We start from the raw sequence: 13,247 nt of genomic DNA on the forward strand, positions 1-13,247 counted from the left end.
TAAGCACAAGTGTTTAAGGTAATTCTTCAAATCAACAACCAACACAAGTCTAAACTTTTGCATTTCATCTCATGACATACAATCACAAACACACAAATTGAATCTAAAGGACTTTCTTGGCTTGTAATGAGGCTGGGCTACAAACAATTCATGGTTTTTCTAGGATGCAAACTTAGGTTCTAGGAGAGCATTCATCCTTAGATCAACTCTTTTCCTTTTATTCCCAGCTTTTATTGAAATGCCACAATCATATAAGGCACTTAAGTTAAGCAACAACACACATAGATTTTGCTTATTCTTAAAATTTCATTTTTTTTATTTTAGCAGTTTTTACTTACTGCTTCTTGATACAATTTTTCTGTGGTTGTTGCTTGTCTTACCACAATTATCATCACCCAATACCTTCCCCCAAATTTGGGACAAATTTTGCTTTGAACCACAATGCTCTCCTACAACCTAAAGAAAGGTAGATGGAGATTATAATTCAACAGGCTTAGGGTTCAACTCAATCAATCAGATTTAAGCTCAAAAAGGGTGCAAAGGATTCATCATTCATGAACAAGGTAAGCTATTTGACTAAGTGGCTAATTCAATCAATCACGACCTTCATCATTTCCAAAATTATGCATTCATTCAGTATTCAGAGATTCATGCAAAAATTGGTACTTAATGCTAGTCATTCTCTCACAACTAAGGTTCACACAACTTACCGAGTTATGGCTAATGATTGCCTTCACTATTTACCTGTCAAACAAACTAACATTTTCACTCACCCCCCTAATTCATATTCTTTCTCTTCTAATTACCACATACTTATTCAAAGCACATGATCTAACATCGCAATTCACTCAAGTCATGCAATCAACCAATTTCAAAACCAATCACAAACACCATAATTTAAACCAAAACAAACCACTGTGCATATAAATGTAAATTGTTCAAAAAGCTGTAGAATTTGCTAAATAAGTAAATAAACTAAAACTGAATCTAAAAAGCAAAAAAAATAAATAAGGTCCTATCTTCAATCATCTTGTGCTGGAGTGGGATCATCATGAGGTGAGGAGGGAGCATCCTACGCTGGTTGAGGTATATCCTGTGCTGGAGTGGGCCAGGGATCCCAGGTGCTCTAAGCCGCCGCCATGTCTGCTGCATAATTTGTGTCCTCGGTGGGTGTGGCAGCAGGCATGACCTCTGGAGTCTCCTCCGATGTGGCCTCGGGCGTCGCCTCCGGCTCTGGTTGCGACTCCTGGGTTGTAGGAGCCTCACCTCCCCCCACAGGAGAAGGCTGGACTCCTGGCCAGGGCACCTGAGTCATGAAATACTCCATGCTCATAATGGGCTGATGTTGAGCCAAGTCGTGAATACTCTTCATCACCAGGCATAAGCCATGGTGGAGGCTCTGCAGCATTGGCACTAAGATCTCGGTGCTCTGAGCGGAGGTGCCAGAGGATGCTGGGAGAGGAACTGGTGAAGCTGGAGCAGGTGGAGCAGAAGCGTCAGGTCCCCTAGCCCGGGTCTTGCGGGTCCCCGAAAATGTGATCGTGGGATCATCCGGGTTCTAATAGTTCTTTCTAATATATGTCAAATTAATGGCAGGGCTGAGGGACTCGAAGGTCAACGAGTCTAGAACAACTCCCCTGGCAATGCATAAAGCAGTGATAAGGGTCGGGAAGCCAAGCTAGGAGGAGTTGGACTGGGCCATCTGAGAAATCTGGCCTGAGATGAACGAGTCTGTAAACTAACCTCGCCCTGTCCATATTCAAATCGGACGTGTGAGAAGTGGGGGCGAGGTTAGAATAGGATAAGACACTCCAGGTCTACACCAAAGTAGTCAGATCCTTCCTTAGGAGCTTCTAGGGCGCTCTTTCATCATTTAAAACAAAACCACGCCCTGGAATACAGAGCTTGGAAGCAAGCTCCTGAGGATCTAGGTGTATATGGCAGAACTTGGAGAAGGCTAAGTAGTGCTCCCCTGGCTCCAAAACCACTGGGGTCTCCAGAAAGGCGTTAAGCGTCTCCCCATCAAACTTTATCAACTTGCCCTGCACTCTGACCTACCTTGGGGACTTGTCCTCTGAATCATATAAATTGGCATAAAACTCCTTGACCAAGGCCACATCAATGCGACCATCAGGCTGCCTGGTCAAGACTTTATGCCACCGCCTCCTCTCGAGTTCCCGGCAGAACTCATCGTACTCTGTGACATATAGGTTAACGTTCCTCTCCGGAAGGATGTTCTGGGAGTGAACGTTCTGCTCATATGTTTCCCAGGCGACCTCTGAAATGAATCTGGTCGTGTCATATGGTTCTTGAGGTCGAGAGGCGGTTGATTTTCTCTTCCTAGAGGCCATCTGCATCAAAAGAATCACAGGAAACAAAGTTAGACAGGTTTTATTCAAGACTTAAAGCATAAAAATAAAACAAAAAAATGGTCCGGGCGTTTAGCGAGACAGACTCGCTTAGCGCACCTTTAGAAAATAACATGATACGCTTAGCGGGCAGGGCGCGCTTAGCGCGACTACAGAAAAATAGAGACTCTGGCTAAGCGAGACACCCTCGCTTAGTTGACACAGTACAATGGCTGAGCAAGCATGACTCGCTAAGCCTTATTCTCTAGCAGAGAACTAATTGCGCTTAGCGAGACCGACTTATTTAGCACGACGCACTATACAGGCTTAGCGCCAGTAGGCGCTTAGCCTAACTTGACCACTGGGACTTAATTGGCTTAGCGAGCAGGCTCGCTAAGCCTTATTCAAAAACATAGAAGAAATTGTGCTTAGCGAGGATGACTCGCTTAGCGCATGAACAAACTTTAGAACAACTAAATTGCCTTGGGCTTAGCGAGACTAACTCGCTTAGCCCAGGCTTATTCAAACAATAGAGGCCTGGTGGCTTAGCGAGTTAGTCGCAACCAGAATACCAACAACCTCTATGAATTAGACCTAACTAAATTAACTCGCTAAGCGCGGCATGCCGACTTAACGAGTTCATACGAACTCAAAAATTAAAACTGGGAATTTAGATGCTCGCTAAGCCGAAGTGCAATGACTTAGCGAGTTTATACATATAAGCAAAAATTTAAACATAAATGATGAATACGCTTAGCGGGACAGGGCCGGCTTAGCGAGTTCATTAGAAAACCCAGAAATTCATCCAAAATTGATGAACTCGCTTAGCGGGTACATCAAAATTTCCAAAAAAAATTGGGGTTTCGAAGCCCCCACTTTCCAGCCACTTTCAGGCCTAAAAATTCTAAGCAAAACATGTCAAATGAACCTACATTATATGCTAAACTAAAGCCTTAACAACATGCTATCAAACAACTAACTAATCGACAACAACATCAACACAAAATCGACAATCACAGAGAAAGCAAAATGTCTTCTATCCTAGGGTTCAAAACTGAAATTAAAAAGAAAAATGGAGTAGAAAGCTTACTTGGATTGCAGAGAGTGATGTGCGAAAAGAAGGCAAAGAAGCAGAGACTAGGATGAATGCTCAATGCAGATGGAGGGAAGAAATGCAAATGATGGGAGTTATAATTTTTGTACAAAGTAACTATCCAAGGCAGTTAAGTCATATTTTTGGCAGTTTCGATTGTCTCGCTTAGCGCAAGTGGCTCGCTAAGCGAGCACTCTCAGTGATGTTTGAATTTTCAAATTTTAAAATCACGCGCTTAACGGGACAGACTCGCTTAGCCCAATTCGAGAATTAGAAAACTCGAGAAGGTTTTAGGCTTAGCGCATAGATGTGCGCTTAGCGAGTTTTGTAGCTCTGATTGGTCTACAACTTCCGCTAAGCGGGACGCGGCCGGCTTAGCGAATTAAATGCCTCAAGATGTAGTAGTAGGGTCGCGCTTAGTGAGATGGTCTCGCTTAGCGCAATGTCATTCTAGAGAGGGATTTAAGCTTAGCGGGTATAACCCGCTTGGCCTAATTGACATGGGGGTCCAGGCAGATAGCTATTTGTGCTTAGTGAGACTCTCTGTTGTGCTTAGTGAGCTAGCTCGCTTAGTGTGAAACCCTCTACCCCTCACATATATATTAATAAAGGAATAAAAAAAATCAAATATTAATTAAAAGTATTTTTAAAACATTTTAAAATACAAGCCTTTCAAATGGGTAAAAAGGCTCACATTCATTTTCTTCTACATCATATTCAAACTTGTCCAAATAAATAATGAAGTATTCTCGACTCAACAAGGTCGTCTAAGCTTCATACAATTAATATAGAACCTATATCCTAATGTCACATCCTATCAGAGCGTTGTGTTCCCGTGTCCTCTAGCATGAGGTTCTTCATAGTCATCCACCTATTCATCTGCTCCCCCGAACGCAAGTTCAAGATCATCACAGGATCCAAACACAACAACACACAGGGAGTGAGTTATCACATTCCTAGCTAATAGAGAAACAAGACAATTAAATATACATATTATATAAATGAGATACCACTTGCTTAAACATAGCTCACGTAACTTCACCACTTCACCACTTCGTCATTCAAAATTCACTTTTCAATTATCAATCACATTACACAAGAATCCCACACTTCGATCAAGATATAATAACACATCAATTAGCAAGCATATGCAATAGTTATGCTAAGACTCAATCCTATATGCAATGTGGTACCATGTCAGTGAAAAACCACCCTGGGGCGCTTAGGAGTACATAACAAGACACACCACACCATGGGTTTGTCAGGTCACTCTCACTAAGTAAGATCATAGGGAGACCAGTCAGGGTCACGATGTTTTGCGAGAATGCTCCAACCATATGAGATCAGCATAGGCTTAAAGGAGCACTCAAACCCGGTGACCCCCAAGGCCTACACTCCGAAGAGTCCGTCAGGGCCTCTCCCTCCTGATTCAGGTCCAACCCCTAAAATAATTTTTGCATGTAGACACTGCTCATGAATTATACAACACTCACGACCTTACACTCGTGTTTTAAACACGTTCAACACAATTGCGCTACGATTTAACACTGGTTCCTAAATAGGAAACCTACATTTTCTCTTTAACACTGCGCATCAACGCTTTTCTCAAGATAACACTGATCGGGTTATTGTACAATTCATAGCTTACAACACAAGTAATTTTACATCAAGTGTTAACTACACACTTATCCACAACTAGAACTCATTCACAATTTCACATCTCATAGTGTGACAATCCACCATCACATGTTTACACGTATCTCACAAATTAACACATGTTCAACTTTACCCTTATACTCAATCTCAATAACAATATTATAATCTCAAAGCAACATGTTATTCTACAATTCATCACATACTCACAATTTGAATTATCATTTCATAGCCTCAATATAACAATTTATATAAAAGACTATCACAACATGAGGACTAAAACCCCTCAAATAATATTACACAATTATATCCAAATCATAGGTCCAAATATACAAATATCAAGAGCACAATTTTCAAGCAATTTTCATCAGGACATCAATATTTTATTTATAATCATAAAGGAAAAATTGCAATTTAACAAACATCCCAAAATAAAATCCCAATTTAATCCTCTAAGGATCCCTACACATGTTCTCACTAATCCCCAACTGTGAATAACTCATCCCTTACCTCTAAGCGGGCTCACGTGTCTTCAGCCAGCGATAGCAACACCTCTAGCGGTTCCCGGAAATTCTTTCAATTATTCATCCGACTGCTCCGATAGAATTCCCAAACGTCAGAGAGACGGAGAAGAGATTGAAATCTCCACTTGTACTGTCTTCATACGATTCCTTTTTCTCCCTCCACGAATATTACCTCGCAATTCCCAACGGTGGAAGCGTGAGGAATTGAATTTCGAACAACATATCCAAATTTCACAATAATCCAACGGTTAACGAAACCGGGATCATAGTTTTACCAAGACAGCTCTGGGTTTCTACGGGAAAGAAAAAGGCTACAATGCGAAGGGTTTTTCTCTCAGTTCAGACATGATATCGAAATTCCCAATGGTGAGAATTCTCGGAATTGTGTTGTGAACATGATACTCAAATTTCACGACGATCCAACGGTGAACGGGTTCGAGATCATCGTTTTTCTGAGACTGTTTTGGTGGGCTGCGGGAAAAAGAAAGGGTTTTGAGAGGAGAAGGGGAAAAACGAAAATGAGGCCAAAAGGAGGCAGCTGACTTAACATAACTATTTATACCTAGGGTACTCAGCCTATTATTTGCTCTATATTTATTTATTTATTTATTTATTTATTACTAAAAAGCTTTTTAAATTTATTTACGAAAAATTGGGATGTTACACTTAGCCCAATTCCAATAAATGCAATTCTAGAGAAGTTTTTGGGCTCAGCGCAACTGTCTCACTTAGCGAGACCCCTTTAACCAATGGGTAGAGGTTGGCGCGCTCAGTGCTAGTGAATACTCGCTCAGCACATGAAGACTGATTCACTTAGTGCACAAGGCGCGCTGAGCGAGTGGATGATTGAAAAGTTTTCTAAGTTATTCCTCATCCATAGCTTTAGCAACCCCTTATATCATACAAAAACATGCTGATGTCTACTCTAGAAATCACAAACAAGTTGAAACCTAGCTATATGCAATGGTATATAGAAAATAGTAATTAACAAAACAAGGAAAAAGAACTGGGTTGCCTCCCAGTAAGCGCTTCTTTCACGTCATTAGCTTGACACATGTTACCTCAAGGGTCTAGAGCAATCCTTGCTCTAGCCATCAGAACCATCTCATTCTCAAACTCATCCATCTTAGAACAAACATTCCGGTCAAGTGAGTGCTTTTCTACATCAAACAAGTCAAATATGATCTTCTGATCACCTATTCCCATTTCCAGATTACCTTTCCCCATATCCACCACACAATTGATAGTTAACATGAAGGGATGACCCAATATCAGTGGGATTTCAACATTCTCTTCAATATCCATGATCATGAAGTCTATAGGGAAAGTAAACTGCCACACCTTAACCAAAACATCTTCTACCACGCCATAAGGCCTTGTAATAGATCGATCTGCCAACTGCAATGTCATTCTTGTTGGCATGATTTCCAGCTCTCCAATCCTTTTGCACAAAGAGAGAGACATCAAATTAATGCTGGCCCCCAAGTCAATGAGGGCCTTTCCAACTGACGTCGCACCAATAGAGCAAGGGATTGTGACACTCCCTGGATCCTTGTATTTAGGTGGAAGGATTCTCTGGATAACAACACTATAGTTTCCCTCCACCACAATATTATCGCTATGGATATATTTTCCCTTTTTGGTCAACAAATCTTTAAGAAATTTTGAGTAGAGTGGCATTTGTTGTAAGGCTTCTCCAAAGGGGATAGTTATCTCCAATTTCTTGAAGATATCAAGGAAACGAGCGAAGTGTCATTCCTTGTCTTTCTTGGATGACACCAAGGGATATGGTGCTTCCTTCCCTGTACATGGAACAATCTCTTTCTTCTTTTCTCTGGCCAACTCACTCTTTGTCTTCTTTTCTTCCTCTTTTTTTTTTCATTTTTTTCTTCTTTTTCTTCTTCCTCCTCATCAATTATTTTTTTCTCCCTCATCTAATTTTCTTCTTTTTCTTTTTTTTCTTCATCTACTAACTCCTGCTCATCACTAATCCTCCCTTCATCTTCCACCATGGTCTCCCTCTTGCTTCTAGTTATGACAGCCTTGCATTTTTCTTTGGGATTTTTCTCAATATTGTGTGAATGTATGTATACATGATTTTGATGATGTCAAAGAAGAATCTAACAAGGCTGCTTCAAAGGATAAACATTTGCTTCAAAAATAATTCAAGATTGCTTCAACAAACAAAGCCTTGCCTTAAAATAAAGTGCTTTCAAGACATGCAAGACTCTGGTAATCGATTACCAGGAAGTAGCTGTTGAAAAAGGTTTTGAATTTGAATTTTCAACATGTAATCGATTACCATATGTTTGTAATCGATTACCAGCAACGAAACTCCTGAAATTCAAATTCAAAAGTCATGACCCTTCAAATCATAACTGTGAAATCGATTACACAAATGTTGTAATCGATTACTAGTGGAGAGTTTTCAGAAAATCTACCAACAGTCACATCTTTTCATTGGATTTGTGAATGGCCATCAAAGGCCTATAAATAGGTGACTTGGGCACGAATTTTAAGAGAGTTTTTTGCTTGGCAAAAATGTCTTATCCTTTCAAAAGATAATGAGAGAGATTCCAAAAGAACTTCATTATCAAATGCTCTCTCAAAAGAAATCCTTGACCAAACGCTTGCAAAATCTATAAGGATTCTTACATGATCTTCATTGTAATATTCTTCTCTTGAAGAGAGATTTTTTTTCCATTCTTCTTATTCAATAAGATTGGTTAAGAGAATGTGAGTCTCTTGTTGTAAAGCATCTGAACTCAAGGGATGGGTTGTCCCTGTGTGGTTCAGACTTTGTAATGGATTTTACAAAGATAGTGGAAAACTCAAGTGGGTTGCTTGAGTATTGGACGTAGGCACAAGGGTGTGGCCGAACCAGTATAAAACTGTGTTTGCATTATCTCTTCCCTTATCTCATTTATGTTATTGCAATCAATTTTACCTTGCATATTTAAAGAACATTATTAAATTGATTGTTGTTGCTTCTTCTACATTCTAAACCTATCCCTCTTAAGATTATTGAGGCCACAAGGTCCAACATATTGGCCCCAAAACCTCCAGAAGAATTTTCAGCTATTTGCTTGGCCAGCTGTCCTACTTGAATCTCCAGGTTCTTTATAGTAGACTCAGTGCTCTTGTGATTGGACATTGAAACTTGCATGAACTGAGCAAAAGACTCCTCCAACTTGGTTGTCCTTTCATACAAACTAGGCCCTTGATTCTGAGACCTATTGGATGGTCCTCCTTGGTCTTTCGTACAAGCTAGGCCTTTGATTTTGATTAAAATTATCACCTTGCTGGTAACCTGAAAATCCACCTACATTAAACCCTGGTCTGTGCTGATTTCCCATATAATTCACTTCTTTTGCAGCATCATCAAGAGGTATACAACAACCAGATTCATGCGCTCCTCCACATATACTACAACCTCAAACCTACATAATTGCTGAATGTGAAGGTTGAGTAACTTGTAATTGGGTTGGCAGCTTACTAAGTGTCTCCGTCAACGATTCTAGCTGCTTAGTTAGCAGCTTGTTCTGTGCCAACAGTGCATCTTATGAAGAAAACTCTAGCAGGCTTCTCTTTGCAGGTACATGAGTCCGATCACGCAAAATAGCATGATCACTAGCAGCCATATTTTCAATAAGTTCCATTGCTTCTTTAGGGGTCTTCAACTTAATTTTTCCTCCAATAGAAGCATCAAATAACTGCTTGGACTACGGTCTCAAACCATCTATGAAAATGTTTAGCTGAATCGGCTTGGAGAATCCATGAGTTGGTGTTCTCCGCAGCAAGCTATGAAATCTCTCAAGTGCTTCACTCAGGGATTCATCTGGAAATTGATGGAATAAGGAGATAACTGCCTTGCCTTCAGTTGTCTTGGACTCAGGGAAATATTCCTTTAGAAATTTCTCTACAACCTCTTCCCAAGTCTTTAGGTTGTTTCCTTTGAAAGAATGCAGCCACCTCTTGGCTTCTCCAGCCAAAGAAAATGAGAACAAGCTAAGCCTTACTGCATCTTCCGGCACACCTGCAATTTTCACAGTATTGCAGATTTCTATATAAGTAGCAAGGTGTGCATAAGGTCTTCATTTAGCTAACCATGAAACAACTTTCCTTGGATCAGCTGGATCAAGGAATGAGGATATGTAATGTTATGAGCATGAACTTCCGACCGTGCAATGCTTGTGAAAAATTGCGGCACGGTCGAGCTAGAATAATCTTCAAGAGTCACCCTCCGTGGTTGATCTTCAGCCATGATATGTGCTTCAGATGCACCTACTTCGGATTCCCTTAAGTTTGGAAATGTTGAAGATGATTCAGATGATTGAGTTCCTACTGAACTTGGTTGTGTTGTCCTTTCTTGCAAAGCTTTCTTCCTTCTTTCTGCGTTGTTTCTCCTGCAAGTGGCTTCTATCTCCAAATCTAATGGACCTAAATTTCTTGCTGAAAAATTACCTCGCATACAAGAAGTACTAAACAAAGTAGCAGTTAACCAAATCAAGAGGAAATAAGTCCTAGCTAACTATTCACAAAATCAATTAAAGAATAAAGAATAAATGTTTACAACTGAACTATACTATCTAAGTGGAAAGAAATTCCCCGACAAAGGTGCCAAAAACTTGTTTGAAGCATCGACAAGTGTACCGATTCGCACAAGTAGTATATTAAAACGGTAAGACCAAGTATCGTATCCACATGGAATTTGTTTCACTCAGAACTGTACATTCAGTGAGAAAACATTTGTACAACCAAAAGTGAAATAAATATCAAGTTGGGATTTTTTTTTTAAAATCTAGTTAAATACAAACTAAATATCCAAGGTTTAAGAAGTAAAACAGTCAAGTAGAAAGCGTTGGGTCGTTCTACTGAATTTTTCTTAATGTTGTTATGTATTTTTCTCTATTTAATATTATCCTAGTGTTCTTATGCTGAGAAATTACCCAAATCAATATCCCTCGAGTGAATGGGCCTAACTCTTTTTAAACCTCATCCTTGATCTCTCAATAAACTCAGCCTAAAAGAGTTGCATTAAGTTTACAACATAATATGGACTAGATCGTTGCACTCCATTCCTAGACATACAGTTTTCTAGCTTGCTCTACCAAGTTCTAAGGCTTTAAAGAACTTCCCAATGCTAAAAATCCTAAATATACATACAAATGGGTGATCAAGCCACAAGCATGTAAAAATAAGCATAGATAGAAGCAATGAACACATAAAAACAACATTAAATAGATAGTGAAAGAATGTTACATCAAGGGTTTAGCAGAACTTTCCAACCAAGAGGTTTAACCTTCCATTACAAGAAATAAGCTTACAATACAAGGAAGAGCAGAGCTTGAGTGAAAGAAAATGGAAAAGAAGGGTTAAGGATGTTTCCTTCAACCTCTAAAACCCTAATCTCACTCCTCTAACTTAAACTCTCTTGGTGGCTCTGTTTTTGTCGCTCTAGCTTCTCTCTTGACTCTGTTTTTCGACTCCTCTTTTTAGTTTCCGCCAAATTTAGTGTTTTAAAGGCTACTTAGACGTTTCAGCTTCTAAAGGCTCGCTAAGCGAGAGTTAGTGAAATTTGGCTTAGCGAGCTGGGTGCACTGAGCGCGAGAAGAGACAAACGACTCCTTGGGCGAGCTTGTGGTGCACTGGGTGAGCACATCTCTGACTGATCCTCTTCTAGGATTTCCTAGCATGCTAAGCGAGTTGCATGCCTTGCTTAGCGAATGTCACTCGCTAAGTGCATATGCCTCGCTTAACGAGACATCAGCTGCTTGAACCTTCTCTCCTTTTAGCCTGAAATTGAAGTGGTTTCAACATTAATTCACAAAATGGGAGTATCTACTATATAAAATCAAACTAAACATGGAAATATGTACAATTCCTACAAAAAGAACCATAAATTGGAGAAAAGATGCTAATTTTATGTAACTATTCAATACAAAAGTTAGTCATAAATAACGACTAACAGTTACTAAGTTTAAACTAATTTTGATTGACTAATAAAGCCGAAAATATGTATGGAATTGTATCTAAGCTTTATATACCCAAAACTTATTTTCAACATACATAAATGAGTATAAAAAAGTCACAAAATCACCAAAATTGTTAGATTTAAATTTAAATCTCTTAGCCTTCTCATTTTTTCCTCTTTCACATTTATTTAATTATCGTGTTATTTATCAATCATAAATAAATGTTATTGATGATTTGGTGCTTGTTAATATGTGAAAAGAATAAAGTGAGGGTGTGTTATGAAACACTCCTCTTATTGAGTCCTTATAAGCTTCCTTACATATGAGTTGTCAACTTGTTTTTTTTAAATCCCGTAAAGAGAAGACAACTAAGCAATATGCTTGAGAACGTTTAAAGTCATGAACTTGAGTACTATAATAGTTATTTTAATTACCTTACTTGTCTTCATGACTTTTGCACTTGCATTTTAGCAACCACACAAAAGTTAATATAACTTCTAAAAATGTGTCAACTCTTCTTTGAATGACACCAAACATTGGATTGAATCCTTGGCGGATTGACTTTCAAACCTTTGAATAACACTAAAAATTCTTATGTTGCTCAAGCTTTATCTTGGGTGTTACAAAAGAATGCATTAATGATTCTACCATATTCGGTCACAAGCCAAAAATTCAAGTTCAGATTATGCAAAGACCTTCCTAGTTTGAAATTTTGAATGCAAAAAGAACGTGAACATCTTCCTTCATGCTGAACTGTAAGTCTAAGAGAACAAAAATTTGTATTAAATACAATTCCTTATTTGTTTTTAGTACTATCTTGGTGACTTAAGTTAAGTTTTAATACATATATTTATTACATACATTATTAAGTAATCCTCCAAAACAAAAGTCTATTAACATGAATAATTATGCATTTTCTTAGAATATTCTCTTACTAATCCATCTACTTGTTTAATGTGTGGTAAATAATGATTTTTTTTATGTTTTTGATACATTAAATATATTTACTGTATTTATTTAATACATTCTTTATACAAAAAATCATAAAAGATACAATATTACTCTATTATTAAATGTTTTTGCTGATTGCTGGTGTGGGATGATCACTATAAAGAGGTCTCACTCTGACTTTGTGTCTTGTTCTTATTGAAGTTTTTTGGTTAAACTAAGCAAAAAGCTAGCCATGGCTTCTGAGACACCTATCACTCTTAAAGCCATCAACACAAAGCTACCATCTTTGAAAGCAAAGAAGGATCGCCACACCAAGGTGAATGGGAGAGAACGCCGTGTTCTTTTGCCACCTTTATGTGCTGCTCGCGTCTTCCAACTCACTCATGAGTTAGGTTACAAGACTCATGGGGAGACCATAGAATGGCTTCTACGCCAGGCAGAACCTTCCATTATCGCCGCCACTGGCACTGGGATATTACCTTCTTCCATGGTTGTATCTGCATCAACATCAACCCCATCATTGTGTGAGGATGAAAGCACTATTGGTATGCATACAAATCCAATGGTTGTGTCAACAGACAATGAGATCGAGTCAAAAAAGGAATTTCTACCATTGGATCTTGATTCGTTGGCAAACTTTGATGTGGAGTTTTCTGCTAATGAGGTGGCAATCCTGCAATCATTGATCACAAAGTTGGGTTGA

The 13,247-nt window shown here is 38.9% G+C and overlaps 2 protein-coding genes across 2 annotated transcripts; one reads left to right on the forward strand and one right to left on the reverse strand.

Annotated features, from left to right (window-relative positions):
- Positions 1 to 6,680: 6,680 nt before the first annotated feature.
- Positions 6,681 to 7,298, reverse strand: LOC114372984. Its single transcript, XM_028330545.1, has one exon. The coding sequence runs from the start codon at positions 7,296 to 7,298 to the stop codon at positions 6,681 to 6,683; it is 618 nt and encodes a 205-aa protein (XP_028186346.1).
- Positions 7,299 to 12,776: 5,478 nt separating this feature from the next.
- Positions 12,777 to 13,247, forward strand: LOC114372985 (transcription factor TCP20-like). Its single transcript, XM_028330546.1, has one exon. It carries the CDS (start codon positions 12,777 to 12,779, stop codon positions 13,245 to 13,247), a length of 471 nt encoding a protein of 156 aa, XP_028186347.1.

This window comes from Glycine soja, chromosome 11, assembly GCF_004193775.1.
Source record: "Glycine soja cultivar W05 chromosome 11, ASM419377v2, whole genome shotgun sequence".
Lineage (NCBI taxonomy): Eukaryota > Viridiplantae > Streptophyta > Magnoliopsida > Fabales > Fabaceae > Glycine > Glycine soja.